The sequence below is a fragment of the Megalobrama amblycephala genome, linkage group LG14, assembly GCF_018812025.1.
Source record: "Megalobrama amblycephala isolate DHTTF-2021 linkage group LG14, ASM1881202v1, whole genome shotgun sequence".
NCBI classification, from domain to species: Eukaryota; Metazoa; Chordata; class Actinopteri; order Cypriniformes; family Xenocyprididae; genus Megalobrama; species Megalobrama amblycephala.
In genome coordinates this window covers 51,647,770-51,667,961 of record NC_063057.1, presented here as the reverse complement: position 1 = coordinate 51,667,961, position 20,192 = coordinate 51,647,770, and the positions used below count along the sequence as shown (strand labels likewise).

Here is a 20,192-nt window from a genome sequence, read left to right as displayed (position 1 = left end):
ACCTCTCATGAGCAATAGTTTTGTTCATGTGAAATCCTTTAATTAAACTATGACAGGGCGCACTGAACTACCTTAAGCAGGGTGGAAACTTCATTTCATATGTGTCACGGCCCTGAGGAGAACATCCATCAAGACCTTTAAATAAAAGCCGGCTTTGTGTAATGGATCTTACTACTGGAGGTCACCCAGTTCCCAACTTCTCCTCAGAATACAGTAGTATTATGTATCCATGTCATGAGCAAAGGTCTTGCTTTGGTTAAACCATTTCAAAAAGAGGATTAGGTTTGGACTCATTATTTATGTAGAGTTTATGGTTCTTTAACAGGGACAGCTTTAAACACGTTCCAAAGGTCAAAAGTCTCAATGTCTTTTTATGCAAGATTTCATTCACTTACACTGGATATATTACAAACCTGTATGACTCTTACATATTGCAACAGTTCACAGCAACCATATATGTCAAGTTCATAGATGATTATCAATGACTATGATTATCAAATTAAATGCCCAGTTAGTTTTCAATTTGAAACTGCACAATCAAATGAAAAGACACCGTTTGGAGGAGGTTCAGTGTTTGTATGTGCCACACTCAACTTTTTCTATTTTCAATTGCAAGGTTATGTTATTTTTGTGTAAGCTTTATTCTTAACTAATTTATGGTGGGTCTTTAAGCAACCTTTGACTGTGATAATAGTTCATATGTAATGGGTGATACATGTAGTGTTAGCCAAACATATAGGCCCAAAACATGATGGACAAGCATCACACAATTTGTTTCATTACAAGACATATTTATGTTTTATATAATCGGCAAAAGAGGTTGGGAAACACTAAAAACTGAAATTTTGGTTACACTATTTTACAGTATGTGTACATACAGTGTAGTTACCTAATAAATTACTGGTAGTATAAAGTAACTACATGGGTTTAAGGGATAGTTCACCCAAAAATGAAAATTATCCCATGATTTACTCACCCTCAAGCCATCCTTGGTGTATATGACCATAAAAATAATCCATACGGCTCCAGGGGGTTAATGAATCCCTTCTGAAGAAAAGTGATGGGTTTTTGTAAGAAAAATATCCATTTTTAAAACTTTATAAACTAAAATAACTAGCTTCTGGCAGATGACATATTAGGGTTATTACAGACAGCATATTACGGTTGTGACGGTGAGAAGATTTACACCGGTTAATCAATGCGTGACAACACCGATAACATTGGTATCACCGGGACTGGGGGCGTTCCCTCTTTTGCACCTCGCTTTTAAATCGCTAATTCGAGCATTGATAACTGTGCGGAGCAGAGAGAGCTTTTCAATTAATTCCTATGGAAGCTCAACTGAAAACGGTCCACGCCAGTAGACATGCACCGTTATGAATGCCCATGCGGCCGTGCATATTTTCCTTTTGCTTTCGAATTAGCATCAATTCGGGAGTGGCAATTGCTTGAATGGTGACTATCGCGGCAAGCCTAGTACGTATACTGCGCAAGTCGACCACAAGAGTAACCTCTGTATGACGTAGGTGTGGGAGTATCATAAGCTTAGATGCCTCTCGCAGTTCAAACAAATAGGTCTGGGCAACAAACTGAAGCTCCTCTTCTCTTATATCGAAATCCTCTGACATTTCTCTTTAAAATTTCTCATTTTAGACTTCTAATTCATGACCAGTGTTTCGTTTTGCTCTATCCTCTGCGCTTACGCGTTCATCATTATGTCGTGCATTGGGTCAGAGGTTACTCTTCCACCACAAATCGATGCGTACGGCCATCTACTGAAAGCTTGATATTATAGTTAATAAAACCCATCACTTAATTTCAGATGGGCTTTATTAACCTTCTGGAGACATATGGATTATTTTTGATGGATGGATGCATTTTTTTTGCGTCCCTGATGTCAACTGGGAGAGAATTCCACAATTTTGGGGCATAAGATGAGAAAGCCATGTCACCCTTTAAACAAAGCCGTGTTTTAGGAATAACTAAAAGTAGAGCCCGACCGATATGGATTTTTGGGGGCCGATGCCGATGCCGATATTAACTCAAAAAGAGCCGATTTATAAGCCGATATTTTGATTTTGAAAATAAACTGGATATTAGACCCATTTCCTATAAACTACACTTACACAACATTCAATAGCAAAATATCTGCCTGTTCTATGTATGTGGGCTGTATACCATTTTCCAGAAGGGATTATGTTAAAAAATAGCCTTAGATTACAGTCTCAATGACTAAACAATTGCACATCAAAAGTATATATTTTTTAATGATCAAAAAACAGTCTGGTTTTAAACATTTAACAGTTTTACTTACTTCCAGTTGAAGCTGGTTTTAACAGTCTGTGTGTGTACTGTAAATAAATTATAATACTAAAGTTAAAGTAAAAGAGCTATACCAAACAAATTCAATATTCCACAAAACCATGTCAATGAATTGAAAATAAAATTAAAATAAGTTAAATGGGAAACACTGCAGATATATTTAGAATAAGTTAAACGCTAACGTTATAGTTTGACCTCTTATTAACGTTCGCGCTCTTCCACTGATAAACATGGTATTAGCTTTGTGGGTAATCTAATATAGCAATGCATTAGCGGCTGTAAGTGATGTTACAGAATATTTAGAAGTGATAATGATAGGACCGTTAGCTAGAACTACCACACTGTTTTTATATACAGTGTATGAACTAAATCTACAATCATTTCACATGACGAACGACAGACTCACCGTCAAAAGAGTACAACAATACTTTCTTCTGTAGTGGATTTCTGGCGCTGTTGTCAACTGGGGAGTTGCAGAGCTCCCTCTGGTGGGCAAACTATGCAACACTCATAACATGAGTGAAGCATGAGACTCTGTTTCTCATGTTTCATCGGCCGTTATAAACGCCGATGCCGATTTAAATGCAATTAGCTCATATCGGCCGATAATATCGGCCGGCCGATATATCGGTCGGGCTCTAACTAAAAGACCACTCTGAGAAGATTGCAAGTTGCGACTAGGTAAGGTGTTAGAAACGCGAGGACTTATGTTAACGCAAGGACTTTAAAATCAACACGGAATCTTACTGATAGCCAATGCAATGATGCCAAAATTCTAGCTGCCGAATTTTTCAGATATTGAAGTTTGTTAATACAGGATTTGGAAACCCCAACAAGAAGGACATTACAATAATCTATACGTAAGAAAACAAATGAGTTAATCAACCTTTCATCAACAGAAAAAAGACAGCACAGGTCAAAGACATGCAACATTTCTGAGATGAAAGAATGAGGTCTTAACAGTGTTCTGCACAAAAGGCTCAAACGACAGACTGGCATCAAAAACAACTCCAAGAATCGAATCAGTGGTTCGGAGAGCCAAAGTTACGTGATTTCAGCAGTTTAGCCGTTTGACAGGAGAGAAGAAATCGGCCATCGGCAATTTTGACATCGGCCACCACAAGATATTGTTGAAAAGTATTTATTTAGGTTTTTAGTATTCTCGTCGCTTTATAATATTAAGGTAGAACCACTGAACTCACATGAACTGTTTTAAATATGTTTTTAGTACCTTTATGGATCTTGAGAGGTTCGGTGGCTTTGCTCTCTATAGTGGCCTCACTGAGCCATCGGATTTCATCAAAAATATCTTAATTTGTGTTCTGAAGATGAATGAAGGCCTAACGGGTGTAGAATGCCATGAGAGTGAGTAATAAATGACATTTTTTTCATTTTTGGGTGAACTAACCCTTTAATAATTGGCCGAATGTGTAAATATAGATGCTAAAAAGCAAAGAACCAAGAATTGAGCCTTGGGGGACACAAGTACTAACAGAACCAACCTCTGATCTGTGGCCATCCATAAAAACAAAGTGACTGTGTACGGAAAAATAGGATCTGAACCAGTCCAGACTCCAGAGCAGTCTCCGTTACACCAAAGACAGATTCAAGTCTTTAACTCAAGTAGTAGTGAGTGATCGATGGTGTCAAAAACTGCACTCAGGTCCAAGAGAACAAGGATTGAGACAGAACCAGGGTTGGATAGTTAGTGACTTTAACAAAGGCCATCACTGTACTGTGCAATTTCCGAAACTCGGACTGATGGGGCTCAATAAGGTTATTACCAGTTACATGATTATAGCCACAACACCCTCTAAATTTTTTTGCCAAGAATGGAAGATTTGAAATTGGATGAAAATGGCTAAAGTTGTTCAAATCAGTATTTTGCTTTTTTAGAACAGGAGTGATAGCTGCAGTTTTAAGTGCTGCTGGCACAACACCAGTTGACAAAGAGTCATAATTGAAAAATCAGTAGGACACAAAAAGCTGAAATAGGATTTAAATAAACTAGGTGGGAAAGGATCAAGTATGTAATTTGTAGCTTTCATACAAGATACATGCTCACTGAGTGAATCAGAAAGGAAATTTGGACAGAGTAGCCTACCACCAAAAAAACTTGATAAATTAACTGCTAAGGCAAGTGGACCAAAGGAGGAAGTTATTTGTTTGTGGATACTGGCAATTTTAGCACTAAAAAAGTAACTGAACTGATGCAGTCGGAGAATTAGCACCATCATCTTTGAGTAGACTATTAGTGTGAAAGAGCTGCCTGTCCTGACCCAATATATTTTAAAATTTAACTCCGATTATGTCTATGGTTTAGGTATAGGTTCAGGGTCAGTACCTAGTTATAACCCAGTACATAGTATGTGAACAGGACTGTAAAATAAAGTGCTACCCAAAATTTCTTTCTAAGAGCAGAAGGTGAACTGGCTTTGCTTTTTGGATCACATTGTTTGAAACTGTTTAAAACTGTCTAACATTTTACAGAGTAATCTGGAATGTTTGTGGTCCACTACATGCACTGACCAGACCATATAATTTGTGGTCACTCCATGATGACCATGATGTTCTTCTAAAAAAGGTCTAGGATTTCCCCGTATTATATGTATGTTTCACAATGAATGAGAGTGATTGTCAAACAAATAACTGATTAACAACCCAAACCTGGAGGTTAATATATGTCAATTCATGACAGACTAAAGATTCATTAACAATCCCAGGCATGACCCAGCAGCAATAAGAGGACAGGACAGTAGAGTTTGTGCAGCAGACAGGAGGAAACACACAATCCAATTCCTCTACATGATCAGTGACCTCTCTGACCTTCCAGCACAGTCTAAGAATACTTCACAAACTCTTTAACTTCACTGTAGGTGAATCTGATGTTATTGCTGTCAAACTCAACCAGCCACTGAGTTTATGGAAGAAAAACTGAACCCACTTTATATTAAGAAGAGTATTTGTGCTGACATTTAAATTAATTAAATTTCATTTGATAAAAGATACATGCTTTTTTTTTAGGTTGCACTTATATTTAAAAAAAAATACATCTGTAATTAGCAATAGTGTTTTATAATACAACATAAACACAAAAAGAACATTTTACCAAACCATTTTTGTTTTTACACAAGTACAATTAAGGACACCTAATAGGGCTGCATGATTTTTTTGCAGCACATATTTACATATTTATCTAAACGGCGCTCTCAGCAGTGCTCCTCACGTATTTTGAACTTCGTTTTACCCCTGAACAAAGAACAAAAGAGAACTTAACACACCTCACACCACAGGAAAATCTGATAATCTGTAGAACCATCAAGATAATCTGGACTTTACCTAGGATTGACAGAAGGAGAGAATTGACCCTTCATCAGGAGTTTGATTGACAAGCGATCTAACCAATCATAACGCCAAATCCGCTATTTTGTCCGACAAAGGAGTCAGGAGTTAGAAGATTAAACTCGGTGGACTTAAACTTGAAAAACGGTTTGTACTGACGTCTTTCCGCGTTCCTTCTGATGTTCAGTCATGTTTATTTTATGCTATAAATTAACTAGTAGGAAGAGATGATCGGTTCACGACACATTAAAGTGCCACAAAACGATTTTTATTGTTCGAATTTCTTTAAAAAATTACACAGTTTGAAAGCTGGGACTTTGTTTAATATCATAAGTAACCGGGGGCCTGTACCATGAAGCTGGATAAGCTGGCTAGCCAGGTAAGTTTCAGATTAGTTCGTGCCAATCCTGGGTTTTAGGTACCATAACAGTGACTTGGCTTTTAGCGGTGTTCATCGCCATGGTAACCACGGCTAACCTGCTCCGGGGCAGGTTATGTTCTGGGTTAGAGATCTCAAACTGAAATTGAACCAATCAGATGTAAACTAAGTGACACTGACACACCCAACACAATAAAGTCACTCCCAAGTTTCTCTTCCTCCAAATTAAAGGTCATTATATAGTAAAAACAAATATTTAATGATGAAATTGTGTGGTTTTAATGATACTTAGAATAATTTTATGATTTGTATAATTATATGATCTATATTTTTATTAATCCATTACACACACGCTAGTTTAGTTTAACAGTTGTTATTAAGCATTTAGTTTAAATGAATAAAAAAAATATATAGATCATATATAAATAATGTGTAAATATACCCTTTAAATATGACTCTTTAAATAGTCTATATCACTATATATTATCAGCTATATAAACTAACTTCACAACTTTCACTTGCACTGATAGAGAAAGATCATTTCTTTTATTTGTCCTCTTTCACAGACTAGTATTTTCCATTAGTGTAAATGCGTTTAAATTCTTCATTTTCAGCAAAAAAGTTTTGAATCACGCTGGCTCTCTCGCGAGAAGTGAATCACAGTTTATCTCTGTTGCAAGGCATGCGATTGGCTGTTTGCCACTGATGTCATGCATTCATGTGCATGCGCTCCACAAACTCAGGATCAAAGCCTGAGTTGACAGAGAAAGTTGATGATCAGCATCATGGTACAAACAAAGCCAGATTGGAGTGGTTTGGTTTTGTCAACTCGAAACTAATCCTATAACCTTGAGTTTGTTCAACTACTATCATGGTACAGGCCCCTGCTCTGAATCAGCTGCATTTCTGTCTGTAAATATATCATACATCAGATCATTTCTGGACATTATTTATGTGTATTGATTCAGTTAGCTCTCTGTATATGTTCCAAATCACCAATGTTTCTGGGCATCACAGAAGTGTTCCAATTCAGCAGCAGTTTTAGCCATTAAAGCCACATGCTTGCTGAGTCAGTAGTGTTTATAGGCATGAAAGCAGGGTTCTAGGTCAGCAGTGCTTTTGGGCATCATAGATGTCTTCCAATCAGCATCCTTCTGGTCACCACAGACATTTTTGGGCATCCTATAGAAGTACTTATTCAGCAGAAGGGCAAAAGCCAAAAGGAACTATACTCTCATTCTGCAATGATATTATGCAGCGTCTCTCACAAATGTCTCCATGGTTGCAAGGCACGCTCCCTGTGCATCAGGTGGTCACAGCCGCTGCGTAATATCATTGCACCTGCTGCACCCATTGATCATTACGCCAGAATGAGAGTATAGTTCCTAGCCATATCGGCCTAGAAAAATGCAACTTTTCATTTTCTGTCGATCTTAGTACACGATGTAACTACAGAAGAGTCAAGTATTAAATAGGAAAAATATTGAAACTCTTTGGTCATTTTTGAGCGAGATGCTAACGGTCTAATCAGATTCAATGAACTATGCTAAGCTATGCTAAAAGCGGTACTGCCAGACCCGGAGATCGGCTAAATGGATTCAAAAATGGTAAAACTCAACTATTTAACTCTAGGGGAGTTGGAAAATGAGCCTATTTTCAAAAAAAAAGTGGAGTGTTCCTTTAAGCCTTTGATCAAAAAGTGATGAGGTTGCGGTCACAAAAAGTTCTCATTTCAGGCTTTAGTATAGCAAAAGTGTGAGATTTTATGTAACTTTTATATTTGCAATTACTGAATTAGTGTGAGGGACATCTGATTAATAGGAAAATGTTGATTTTATCACAAATACATTTTATAATAATATTCAGAGAGCTCCCATAGTGTCCATAACTTAAAATAATGACCAATAATAATAGGGATTTGATGCCTGAGATGGGAAAATATGTTTTTCTGGAAGTGAAATATGTAATTCATGTTGTGGGATGTTCAGAAAAGTAATAAATTTTAATTAAAAAAAATCTAAACATTTGTAAGTCCAATTATTTCTTATATTATTATTTACACGTTTTTCTCTAAACTCACAAACCCCTAGCACTCACTTGGTCCCCAGACCCCAGTTTGAAAACCTATACAGTTAGTATCATTTGGGCCATCACAGTCAATGCTGCGCTCAGTGATTCTCTGCAGTGGATGATACCCAAAACTGCGGTCTACTACGTAGACAGCTCTTACAGCTTTGAGACACACACCACTAGAACAAACAGCAGCGAAACCCATTGTACATCTGTTATAATGTTATTATTGTATTAGATATGTAACTCACCAGCTTTGACAGCTCCATATATGGCGCGTCCGGTGTGTTTTTTGGCGATTTGTATGTCTTTCCACGCGAGAATCGCGCAGTTTAATGTGACCTCATACAGTCTGCGCTGAACACACAGCTCAGAACACAACAGACGCGGCTGCTTCTCCATTTCTGCTCTTAACAACAAATACACATTAGTTATCTCACTTTCATCTTTAAAGCGGGTTATACTATACCAGCCGACGATTTAAATTATCATAAAAATACTACAATGGCTACAATGGTGCTCGTTTTCTCCTAAGCCGTTTTGCTACATAGCGGTTTTCTCTTTCCTGACAAAGTGGGAGGAGCCAGAGAGATATGCGTCACGTTTAATCTTATTGTGGGAGGTGCGATGTGGGTGATTGACATACTGTTTTATTTATTATATATAAAATATTATTACACTCGGACGTTATATTAAATGCTATGTTTAAGTTTATTTAACATATATTATGTTTAAATTATGTTATAAATACATAAAAAAATGTCTAGTGCAGAGTTTCTTTCCATCTTATATTTTATATTTTATCTTTCATACTGTACATCTAATGTTCTTTGGATTAGCTATCACCACGGCAGAAATTTTACTTCAATAAATTCACTGACATGAAGAAGCAAAGAAGTTTTGCTTCTCCATTCTCTGGTACAGGAAGTGTAATTTCTGTCACTAGCACAAATCAAAGAAACAAATAATATATTTATCTCTGATTAATCGTTCCAAATTTATTGTACTACTTACATTTTAAATTATTTCACTGCATCAGTCCTCATATGGAGAAAAAAAAGCGACACATTTTCTTCTTTATCAAGCTGCAGCTTGACCCAAACAATAGATTATGATATATTTTTTTTTAAATATTTTTTTATTTTACTTAATTACATGCTCGTGTATTTTATATTTAGAAATTAAAAATTCCCTTACAGAAAACAAAAACAATTTTAATAGGGAACTTAAGAAGACATGTAGAAATGTCCACTTTTGATTGGCTGTTCAGCAGCCACTCACGAGACCCCTTAGCCAATCACAGCTGCGCTTATGTGCAGAGGGCGGTACCAACATGGCGGCTCTCTGAGTTTGCGAAGAGAAATTGAGGTGTAAATAAACTCTTCGTGCACAATTTGCACAACTTATCAGCATTTTTCTCTAAATTAATTTATGAGCGAGTACTCTGAAGCCAAAAGATGTCAGGTGACGGCAACAAAAAACAGTTCTGGAAGAGAATCACAGCCAAGGTTCCTGGGAAGTGAGTGACGTGTTCATGCTAATGTCTATGTGTTAGCTATGTGTGTGTGTGTATTCATATGTGTATAATTAGAGATGCAGCTAATCGAACAATATCTGTCAACGCTAGATCTCACCAGAGGAGCTCCAAATACTTACAATGACATGTGTCATTAAAATCTGATCTTTTAAAGGCTGTCTTTAACTGATGTGATGTGTGCTAGCTGTACACTTCCATGTTTGTATTGATGTCAGTGATGTGTTAAGTTAATATTGATCGTGATTATATTTTTCTAGCACTGATATCTGCTGTCTGATCAATGCGTGTATGGTGATAATATCTGTTATACTGATTAAAGCTCTGTGTTAATAGTCTAGTTCATGAGTTAGCCTGTTAGCTATGTGCTGCTGGGCCCCTCTTTTGACAACTCTTACAGATAAGTACAGATTGGGACAATGATTGTAAAACTACGTTAGTAGTAGAATTGTAATGTAAACCATGGTACTGGATGATTACTGTATTCACATACAGTACCATGATATTTATTTACATGGTACAGTGGTGCATTTGATTGGTGATGACAGCAACTTTCTAAAACTTAGTAATTCATGTAGTATATATAGATAAACAGGTGACAATGTAAATATATCTAATAACTTAAATGAAGCATAGTTGTGTTTTTTAGAATTCAAGAATTGCTTAATTCTTGACTTGTCAAACCAGTTTCCAGATCATATAAATAATGATGGGAGTTAAAAATAGACTGATTATTCTTATAAACATGCATTGTAACGCTTTTTATTTTTCACAGTATCCAGCATGTTTACGGAGCCCAACATCCCCCGTTTGACCCTCTGCTACATGCCAAGTAAGTGCAGCTATATCAAAGTCCCTTTAAGACTGTTATTCTATAGTCTTTGGCTATATTTAAATTAAATGAAGTATTTGGTGGTTTTCAGTTCATATATATATAATAGCTTATAAAATGCATGTATAATGGCTTTTCTGATATTTAGCTTTGCTCAAAAGTGCATATTCAACGATAGGAAAGGATGTATTTTTATTCTTTTTTGTGCTTTCGCTTTCATTTTTTTGGACTCAGTTCTGGTTTCTATCTATTTTACTTCCTTATTTTCCACATATTTCAGAGTCAACAACTATCTGTCTCTCTCTATATATACAGTATATATACATATACAATCAAACCTAAATTTATTCAGACACCTTGAACATTTCATTCATTATTACAGTTTATTCACTATAGTTTAAAACAAATGGTAATAAAATATGACAAGATCTCAGAGTTAAACTGTGTCAGGAAAAAATAATCTTAATTATGTCAGATAACACTTAAGCAAAACATGGTCAGGTCAAAGTGTCTGAATAATTTTTGGTTCCAAATTTTTGTAAATTTTACTGGTAGTCCACTGTATGAATAATTTTTGGGAATAATATGTCACAGTTTACTTTATTTTGCTATCCTCATTTACATAAATGAACTATAGTCTCCTGCACCCACTACGAAAAATATATCAAAAATGTGTGAATATTTTTTTTGTTTTGACTGTAATATATACATACATATACATATACAGTCAAAACAAAAATTATTCACACATTTTTTATATATTTTTTGTAGTACAGTGATCATAAAGAAAATACATATTTTATGTTTGTTATATATATATATATATATATATATATATATATATATATATATATATATATATATATATATATATATATATATATATATATATTCATGGAAAAATGGCAAAACTAAAACATATTAAACATATTCATAGTAAAAACTGAGAAATATATGTCATAAATAGCCATAAAATAAGTAAATTAGCCAATTTTGTTTAAATTAAGGATTGCAGAAATGAGTACACCCTAGATTTAATTCAACAAATGTATAATATTCTAGTACTTAGTATGCCCTCCATAATTTTGAATATACTGATCTGACCCTTCTTGGCACAGAGTGTACAAGTTCATGATAAATTGTCACATCTGTCCTGTTTAACTCCTGGATGATGACCTCTTTAAATGCCCGGATCTTTAATGGGGAGTGTTGCTCAACTCGTCTCTACAGAATCCACCACATGCACTCAAGAGTGTTAAGATTGACTGCAATACATGTCCACAGAAGGGTTTTCACCTTGGGAGAATGCATATCCTCATTGTCATGTTGAAAAAAATCCCCAGCAATGCAGGGAATGAGGAAAAGGCAACATCTTCTGTTTCAAGTTTGTTTATTAAATTACACAGTGGTGTGGGAATTCATGACAGCATTGATAAAGCACAACTTCGTCACACCTTCAGCACTCATATATCCCTATATAAGGGCTTTACTACCACTGAACTTTACTGTGGGAACCAGGCACTTCTCACTGTACTCCTCCTCTAGCAACACCAGAACATTTTGGATGCTGTTAGATCCAAAATGATTGATTTGGTCTCATGAGACCAGAGTACTGATTCCCAGAATCTATATTTTGTAACTGACTTTATTGTGCTTTGGCTACAGTAGGTAGTTCCAGTGAGAACAACAACCATGCATGTCATTTCTGCAGGCTGCATCTTACTCTGTGAAATAAACAGTCACTCTTTTCATAGCTTTTGCTGGCTCTCAGACACTCGCTTGGTTTTTCTCCTGCTCCTTGTCTAGCAAAAAAAAATCCCTCATCACTAAATGAAAGCTTAAAATGAAGGCCTGATTATTTCAGGGGCCTTGTCACAAGTCCATTGATTTTGAATTTCTGTGTTACATTTGCTATATTTTCACACTTAAAACAATGATTTGGTAATCCTCTTGTAGCACTGTCCTCTTCTGTGCTAAGAAATAAGTCTCCTGACAGTTCTCTCCCAAGTGTTTTCATTGTTGTCAGCATTAAGTCTGAGAATGATTCAGTGGGCTATATAACATTTTTAATTGTCAAGAAATTACTTCTCTTCAAATGTTTTGGTTCAACATACTTACCAGTTGATCAAACATTGCCTTAAACTTACACCAGAAAATTTTTATTTTGTTTTATTTAGTAACTTTTAGGAGGGTGTACTCATTTTTGCTACACAACATTTTATCACTTTGATAAAATCTTATTTTGACATGTTTCTTTGGTAATTGATTAAGCAGACTTGCTGGAACATTATATCTCTAAAGAACCCTAACATGTCTTCTAAGTAATTGAGTAATTGCTGACTTTCAGAAGTTTCAGAGGGGGTGAACTCATTTATGCTGTGCACTGTGTGTGTGTGTGTGTATATATATATAATAGATCTATCACCAGATCTAAATATTTTCGAGTCACTTTGGGGTATTTTGGAGGAGCGAGTCAGAAAACGTTTTCCTCACCCAACATCACATAGTAAACTGGCCACCGTTCATTAATCATCTGACATTCCCAAGATGAATTGATGCTGTACTGGCCAAAAAAGGAGGCCCATGGCCTACACCATACTAATGAATTATTGTGGTCTAAAACTGGGTGTTTCAATTTCATTGTCCAACCCCTATAAATATAGGGGTATATAAACACACATAGTACTGTTACATTGTTACATGTGGTTATTATTGTAATAACTATAAATTAGTCATAATTACATGCAACTAACCCTAAACCAAACCCTAATCCTAAACCTACAGTAAGTACAAGTAGTTACTTAATAGCACTCAGTACTTGTAAATGTATAATTACAGTGTAACAAAGACACCTTAAAATAAAGTGTAACCAAATGTACATACATGTAGCTAATATAGATATAGATGTGTGTGTGTGTGTGTGTGTGTAAACACAGCTTAAGTGATGTCACCGTAAAAGGAATGTCTTTTTGGAGGAAGAGCAAGTTATGTCAGTTTGATTTAAAGATAACATTACCCCCCACATTAACATGCACAGATTAATCATTCACAATAAAGCCAGAAATGTGATTTAAGAATATGAGTAGGGTATGTGTTGACTTTCCATATCATTAAAAGTGGAAAATCAGCAATCATACTTGTCAGGTCACACTTGTTGCTGTTTTCTTTGTCACAACCGCAGATGTTGCTACAATGAGTCAGCAAACCCTGCCCATTAAAGTGCCACGTTAAACAGCCTGCCTGAACTAGACCAAAAACAGCCGCCTTTGTACATTTTGAATGAGAGCCAGACTGGTAGTGGAAATATGGTTTTTAGGTTAACCAGCTATAGTGAGAATACAGCATCAATTTGTACAGTACACATTAAGCATTATATCTCATTTTCTTATTGAAACTGATCCCAACCTCTAATGTAAATTAGATTATGAGCAAAAAAATTATTCTCTTTCTCTTTTTTTAATTTATATAATTAAAGCACCATGTTTTGCTGTTTGTAATTTATTAGTTTTGCTTTTTAATAGTAATTCATAGTAATTCTGCATATTATTTAGTCTTAAAGGATTAGTCGACTTTCAAATAAAATTTTCCTGATAATTAAGGATTATTCTCCTTATAGTGGACTTCAATGGCCTCCAAACGTATAAAGCAAATGTATAAAGCATATACATATACATTTTTTTTTCGAAAATGACCGATCGTTTCACTAGATAAGACCCTTATTCCTCATCTGGTATCGTTTGAAGCCCTTTGAAGCTGTATTGAAACTGTAATTTTGACCTTCAACTGTTTGGAAGCCATTGAAGTCCACTATAAGGAGAATAATCCTGGAATAATTCATCAAAAACCTTAATTTCTGTCATCTTGGATGACATGGGGGTGAGTAAATTTTCAGGAATTTTTTTTTTTTGAAAGTGAACTAATCCTTTAAACGGATAGTTCACCTTTTGTTGAACACAAAAGAAGATATTTTGAAGAATGTCAGTAACCAAACAGTTGATGGGCCCTATTGACTTCCATAGTATTTTTTTCCATACTATGGAAGTCAATGGGGCCCATCAACTGTTTTGGTTATCCATATTCCTCAAAATACCTTCTTTTTTGTTCAGCAGAAGAAAGAAATTCATACAGGTTTGGAACATCTTGAGGGTGAGTAAATGATGACAGCAATTTTCTATGACAAAGCGTATGGAAGTCATCTGATTTTAATGAGAGTTGGCAATTTTGGGCAACATGAGCATGAAATGTTACTTTTTGTAGGTGAGCAGTGATGTGGCAACTACCAATGGGAGTCAATTTCAACAATTTCCCTGTTCTTTGAGTTGTTTGTTCTCACATGCAGGGATCTTATAAATAATTTGTGGAATACCAAGATTCTTTGTGAGTTTGGTTAATATATCAACAAAAGTCACTTTTTTGTTGTTGTTGCAGTCTGATAAAAGCAGGCAACAAGCCTCCATCTACCACTACGCCAGGAAAACCAAAGAAAGCCACCACCTTCCAAGAGTTTGAGAGCATCACCAGTGACGCCTGGGATGTGGGAGATGATGACGATGAACTTCTCGCTATGGCAGCCCAAAATCTCAACATCGAGGTCGTCATGGAGACAGCCAATAAGGTGATAGAAAACCACAGCAAGCTGCAGGAAAAAAGACAGCAGCAGATGGACAAGATGACTGAGCCTGAGGAAAAAGACAGTGAGGAAGCGCACGAGGTAGAGGAGGAAGAGCTGGAAGAAGAGGAGGAGAGAGAGGAAGGGGCAGAGACGACAACAGATCTGTCGTTCAGTTCAGAGGCTCTTCCACTCAGTGACAACAGACTGGTGAAGTCACACAGTGAAGCTCCTGTCGGCTCGCCTAAAGGTCAGTCAAACATCAGGACAACTGCGTTTCCTGTCTCTGTTTACTCTTTTAGTCTGGTTTATTGTTTGGCTGGTTGCTCAGTGTTAACAAAACTGACATTAATCTTTGGTGGTTGTGTTATTATAAACTAAAACAAATAAAACTTGTTGAATAAAATAAAATATAAAAGACGAAAAACTTAAATTAAAACAACAGAAAATAAAACGGAAATAAAAAATAAATCAAAGCTAAAAAAAAAGAGAAAAGCACAAAACAAAAGCACTAAAATAATAGAAGATGAAAACTAATATAAAAAAAAAATAAGAATAAAATAATAAAAAAGTTAAGTTAATTGAAAGTACTATATAAATAATACTAAAATAACAATGGCTTATGATGATTATTATTATTATGCAGTATTTCTGGTTTCTTTGTCAGACATTTTTAAAGCTTGTTGAAAAGATGTGTGTTGTTGCTTTTCTTAATTCTTGGATCATTTTCACCTTGCAGATGATAAAATGACATTAGTCATGTAGACTTTGAAAAAGACATGCATAAAACAGCTGCAACAACAAAAGAACACCAATATGCATGTACAGGCAAGCACAACAAAAAAATTAGTCTCGATTATCTTTTCCAATGTGGTGTTACAAAATTTGCTGTCATCTAGACGTAACACCTTGCTGGGAAAGATCAACCAATTTTCATAAGACTTACATGAAAGTTTGAATTTTGGATCAGACCCGTGACCTGTTTCTAAACTCTAGCATTTCAATTTCCCCTTGTCCTTTTCCTAACTAATTAGCACGACCTTCGTTAAATAGTTTTTTTTTAGCTTGTGGTAATTAACCGAGAGACTGTAATATCGGAAACCTGTGTTGCTCAAGCAAATTGGAGTCAGTGAAATGTCAATCAATTGTTTTGTTTGCCACTGAGCTTTATTATGTTAATATAAAGGATGTATTTTTTCCACCGACCTGTCACTCAGACTTTCACTCTGATGCTTCAGAAGCATAGAAAATTAAATGAAAGCATCTTTATTTTAATACTGTTAGAATTCCAGGTCTTCATGACACTGAAAACCTAAAGAACCCAATGTTCTTCGAGCAAAATCGAAGAATGAATAAGTGTCACGTCATTTTGTACAAAACCTGGCAAACACAATCTTTGTGTTTGGGGTTTGTTTAATTGAAACAGCTCACCAGCGTGAACTTTCCAGAAAACTTTGCAATGGATGTTAAACGCATTTAAACTGCCATTGGTACATGACAGAATAGGTGGGTGTGGTCCGAGGCTTTTTTGAGGTTCAAGTCCCTGACACGCCAGATGAAAGCCGACAGTCGGCTGTCATTAAGTGTTGGCCGGGTCAGTTTTTGCGATGTGTTCCACACAATCGGCACTGGTTGGACCCCTTTTGGGTTTTTTTGGCCAATTGAGCATGTTGAATCTGTATCGGCGCCATTGAGAGAGAGAGAGAACTCTGATTAGCTTTTCAGTTTAGTGAATGAGAATAAAAGCAAACTTTTATATAATGTTTGTATGTCTGCAGTGCAGAATGCACATGCTAGTTGACAGTCACCTAAAGTCATTTTGATATGTTTAAGTGCGGCTCTTTGGCCGAGACTCAGCCAATGCTAGGCGATAACACAGTCAGCTTTCATCGCAGCTGGTTCTTTTATGTCGGCTTGGTGTGTCATGGCCTTAAAGGGTTAGTTCACCCATAAATGAAAATTCAGTCATCAATTACTCACCCTCATGTCGTTCCACACCTGTAAGACCTTTGTTCATCTTCAGAACACAAATTAAGATATTTTTAATAAAATCCGATGGCTCAATGAGGCCTGCATTGCCAGCAAGATCATTTCCTTTTTTAATGCCCAGAAAGCTACTAAAGACATATTTAAAACAGTTCATATGAGTACGGTGGTTCAACCTTAATATTATAAAGTGACGAGAATACTTTTTGTGCGCCAAACCCCAAAACAAAACAAAACAAAACAAAACAAAACAAAACAAAACAAAACAAAACAAAAAACACACGCAAAATAGTGACTTTATTCAACAATATCTAGTGATGGGCGATTTCAAAACACTGCTTCATGAAGCTTCGAAGCTTTACGAATCTTTTGTTTCAAATCAGTGGTTCGGATCGCATATCAAACTGCCAAAGTCATGTTTTTGAAATCGCCCATCATTAGATATTGTTGAATAAAGTTGTTATTTTTTTTTGTTGGCGCACAAAAAGTATTCCCGTCGCTTTATTGGTTCACATTAAGGTTGAACCACTGTAGTCACATGAACTGTTTTAAATATGTCTTTAGTAGCTTTCTGGGCATTGAAAAAGGAAATTAACTTGCTGTCAATGCAGGCCTCACTGAACAATCAGATTTTTATCATAAAAAATCTCTATCTGTGTTTTGAAGATGAACAAAGCTCTTACAGGATTGGAACGACATCCTGAGTAATTAATGACTGAATTTTCATTTTTGGGTGAACTAACTCTTTAACTCAGTTATATCACCTACTCAAGTATTCCAAATTTTCTTAACCCCAGAGCGAAGAACGAAACAAATTTCGCTATGAGTATATCAGAAAGAGACTGTCTGCTTCCACCAGTACCTGCATTGACAGACAGTTTTGTCAGTTCTTTGTTTTGCCAGCCAGAGTGGCGATGGATGACTGTGATAATGGACTTCCTGTTGACGTGGTCTGCTCTACACTAATAGCGCCTTGTGTTGACACTGTCAGCAGCTGTCACGCTCTGTCTAATTTCTGCAGGGATTACATGAACATCTTTAAACGTTGAAGATGTTATGATACTTAATGCGAGAATGATCTCTCAAAGTCACCCATTTAATGCTCCTAACAAGCATACAATCACATTTTACAGTGACTTTCAGTGTTTGGGCAGCATGATTATTAAGCATTAGGGCAAAATCAATTCACCGATGCATTGCGTTTCTTTGTCAAATGGGTGCAACATTGCGAAAATTACTATACCATAGAATGCACCTGCGTACCCATTAAACCTACTTATTCTATGTCAATTAGTGGGTGAGAGCTGTGTATAAATATGACTCTAACCCAGTAATTGACACAGAATAACTGTGTTTGTGTGTGTGAGTGTATATATTATATATATTATTATACATATATATATAATTATGCGTCATTAACGCAGGTAGGTGATCTAGGTGATCAGAGAGAAGAGATACTCACGTTGCGTTTTCCGTGAATTATTCATTCCAGTGTGTGCTTTGCTTTAAAACATGAGCTCTGTCATATTCTCTGATTGTTTCTAAAGGCAGGAACACACCAAGCTGACGGTCGGCCGTCAGGTGGTTTTTGTTCGTCGGCCGACTAAGTTTTCTCAGTGTGTTCCGCACCATCGGCTGAAGTTGGTCCTCGTCTGCTATTTTTCGGCCGATTCGACATGTTGAATCGGCGTCGGGCCATCTGATCATTTTGATTGGCTGTTCAGCTACTGCCATCTGCTGGTACGGAAATGCATTTCATCTTAAGCAGGCGCAGAACGGACGTGCTACTTGGTCGTCGGCTGTCGAGCGTCGATTTGGTGTGTCAGGCCAACTTTGGACCCAAATGCTGCCAACCCCGCAGTCTGCTTTCGTCGCCACTAGTTCGTCAGCTTGGTGTGTTCCTGCCTTAAAGAGCACGAGCCCTCATGCACCGCTCTGTGTGAAATTCAGACTGAATGACAAAACATACCACCGCTGTATGGCCAGATGATACGCAAACTACATTTCTCTAAAGCAAATGCTATAGTCAAATTTTGATTGAGGAGGATTGCAATCAAGGTAAAGACAATTGCGGTTATGTACAGGAGTTGTACAGTAAGCACGCATGAGACCGTTATATTGACTCGCAAACAAACCGTGAACGTTCACTCTCAACGCACTGATCGCACACTTTGTATTTATGCTCAGACACATTTCTGTACATTCACGTTGTTTCCACACACATTCAGAATAATGTTTTAATTTGTCGCGTGTATGTTGCTGTGTTTAGTAATTCTGCATGGATACGTATACTGTAGTATATGCAGTCAGGTCAAGGTGGTTGGTTTAGGGTTGTTTTTGCATGTCCATGTGATCTTGTTCTGTATCACAGCTTGACTTGTCTAAACTGTAAACAAGCTCTTTGCTGTTGCACTGTACACATACTATACACTGAATTCTGAAAAGTTTTTTCTGTATTTTTTTTTTTGTTTGTTTGTTTTTCATGAGTTCTTTGGTGTCCATAAATTTCTCATTCCTCATATCATTTGGTTATTTGGTGTCCTTTTGGAGTCTCCAAGTGTCCTTTTTTGCAAAGATATAAATTTACCTAGCATAAAATAAAATTTTGTGAGAATCACCCTTCAATCTGATGGTTTACTTGAAAATGATGGCAAAATTAACATGTAAAACAAATATATATGCACTAATATAAGCTTTTCATATGACATTGTTACAACTCGGATAGAGTTGTTAAAAGTACTGACCTCGGTACCTTAACGGTACTGAAATTTTAAAAAATTGAGCGCTGTTGAGTGGATTCATAAACGCCTCTGATTGTCCATTGTGTTGACGCGCTAATCGGATATGTCTGATTTTCTTCAATGATCAACGCTGTAAAAACGTTGTGAATAGTCATCAGCGAAGCTCTTCATGCAAGTAGGCATCCACCATGGACCACTCCGCTGATAGACACCTGCTTTCAGAATGCTTTCTAATTCAAACACTTCCTTGTGCTTTCAAACGCTACTGTGTGTTGATCATTGTAGCCAATCACAGACATATCAGATGAGCGCGTCAACACAATGGCCAATCAGAGGTGTTTATGAATCAGCGCTCAAAGTGTCAAATTTTTTAAATT

General features: G+C 36.4%; 2 protein-coding genes across 4 annotated transcripts in view; one reads left to right on the top strand and one right to left on the bottom strand.

Annotated features, from left to right (window-relative positions):
• Positions 1-8,691, bottom strand: part of cerk (ceramide kinase) — a 42,278-nt gene extending 33,587 nt beyond the window's left edge. The window contains exon 1 of the mRNA XM_048154979.1: positions 8,365-8,691. Within this exon, the coding sequence (XP_048010936.1) occupies positions 8,365-8,515 (151 nt within the window). The 5' untranslated portion in view covers positions 8,516-8,691. The remainder of the gene's footprint in view (positions 1-8,364) is intronic.
• A 696-nt stretch (positions 8,692-9,387) lies between these two features.
• Positions 9,388-20,192, top strand: part of tbc1d22a (TBC1 domain family, member 22a) — a 191,858-nt gene continuing 181,053 nt past the window's right edge. The window contains exons 1-3 of one of the 3 annotated variants that reach the window (XM_048154976.1): positions 9,388-9,632; positions 10,423-10,479; positions 14,908-15,338. In XM_048154976.1, coding sequence (XP_048010933.1) covers positions 9,571-9,632; positions 10,423-10,479; positions 14,908-15,338 — 550 coding nt within the window. In that variant the 5' untranslated portion in view covers positions 9,388-9,570. The remainder of the gene's footprint in view (positions 9,633-10,422; positions 10,480-14,907; positions 15,339-20,192) is intronic. The other 2 variants (XM_048154978.1, XM_048154977.1) reach the window with 2 other exon arrangements.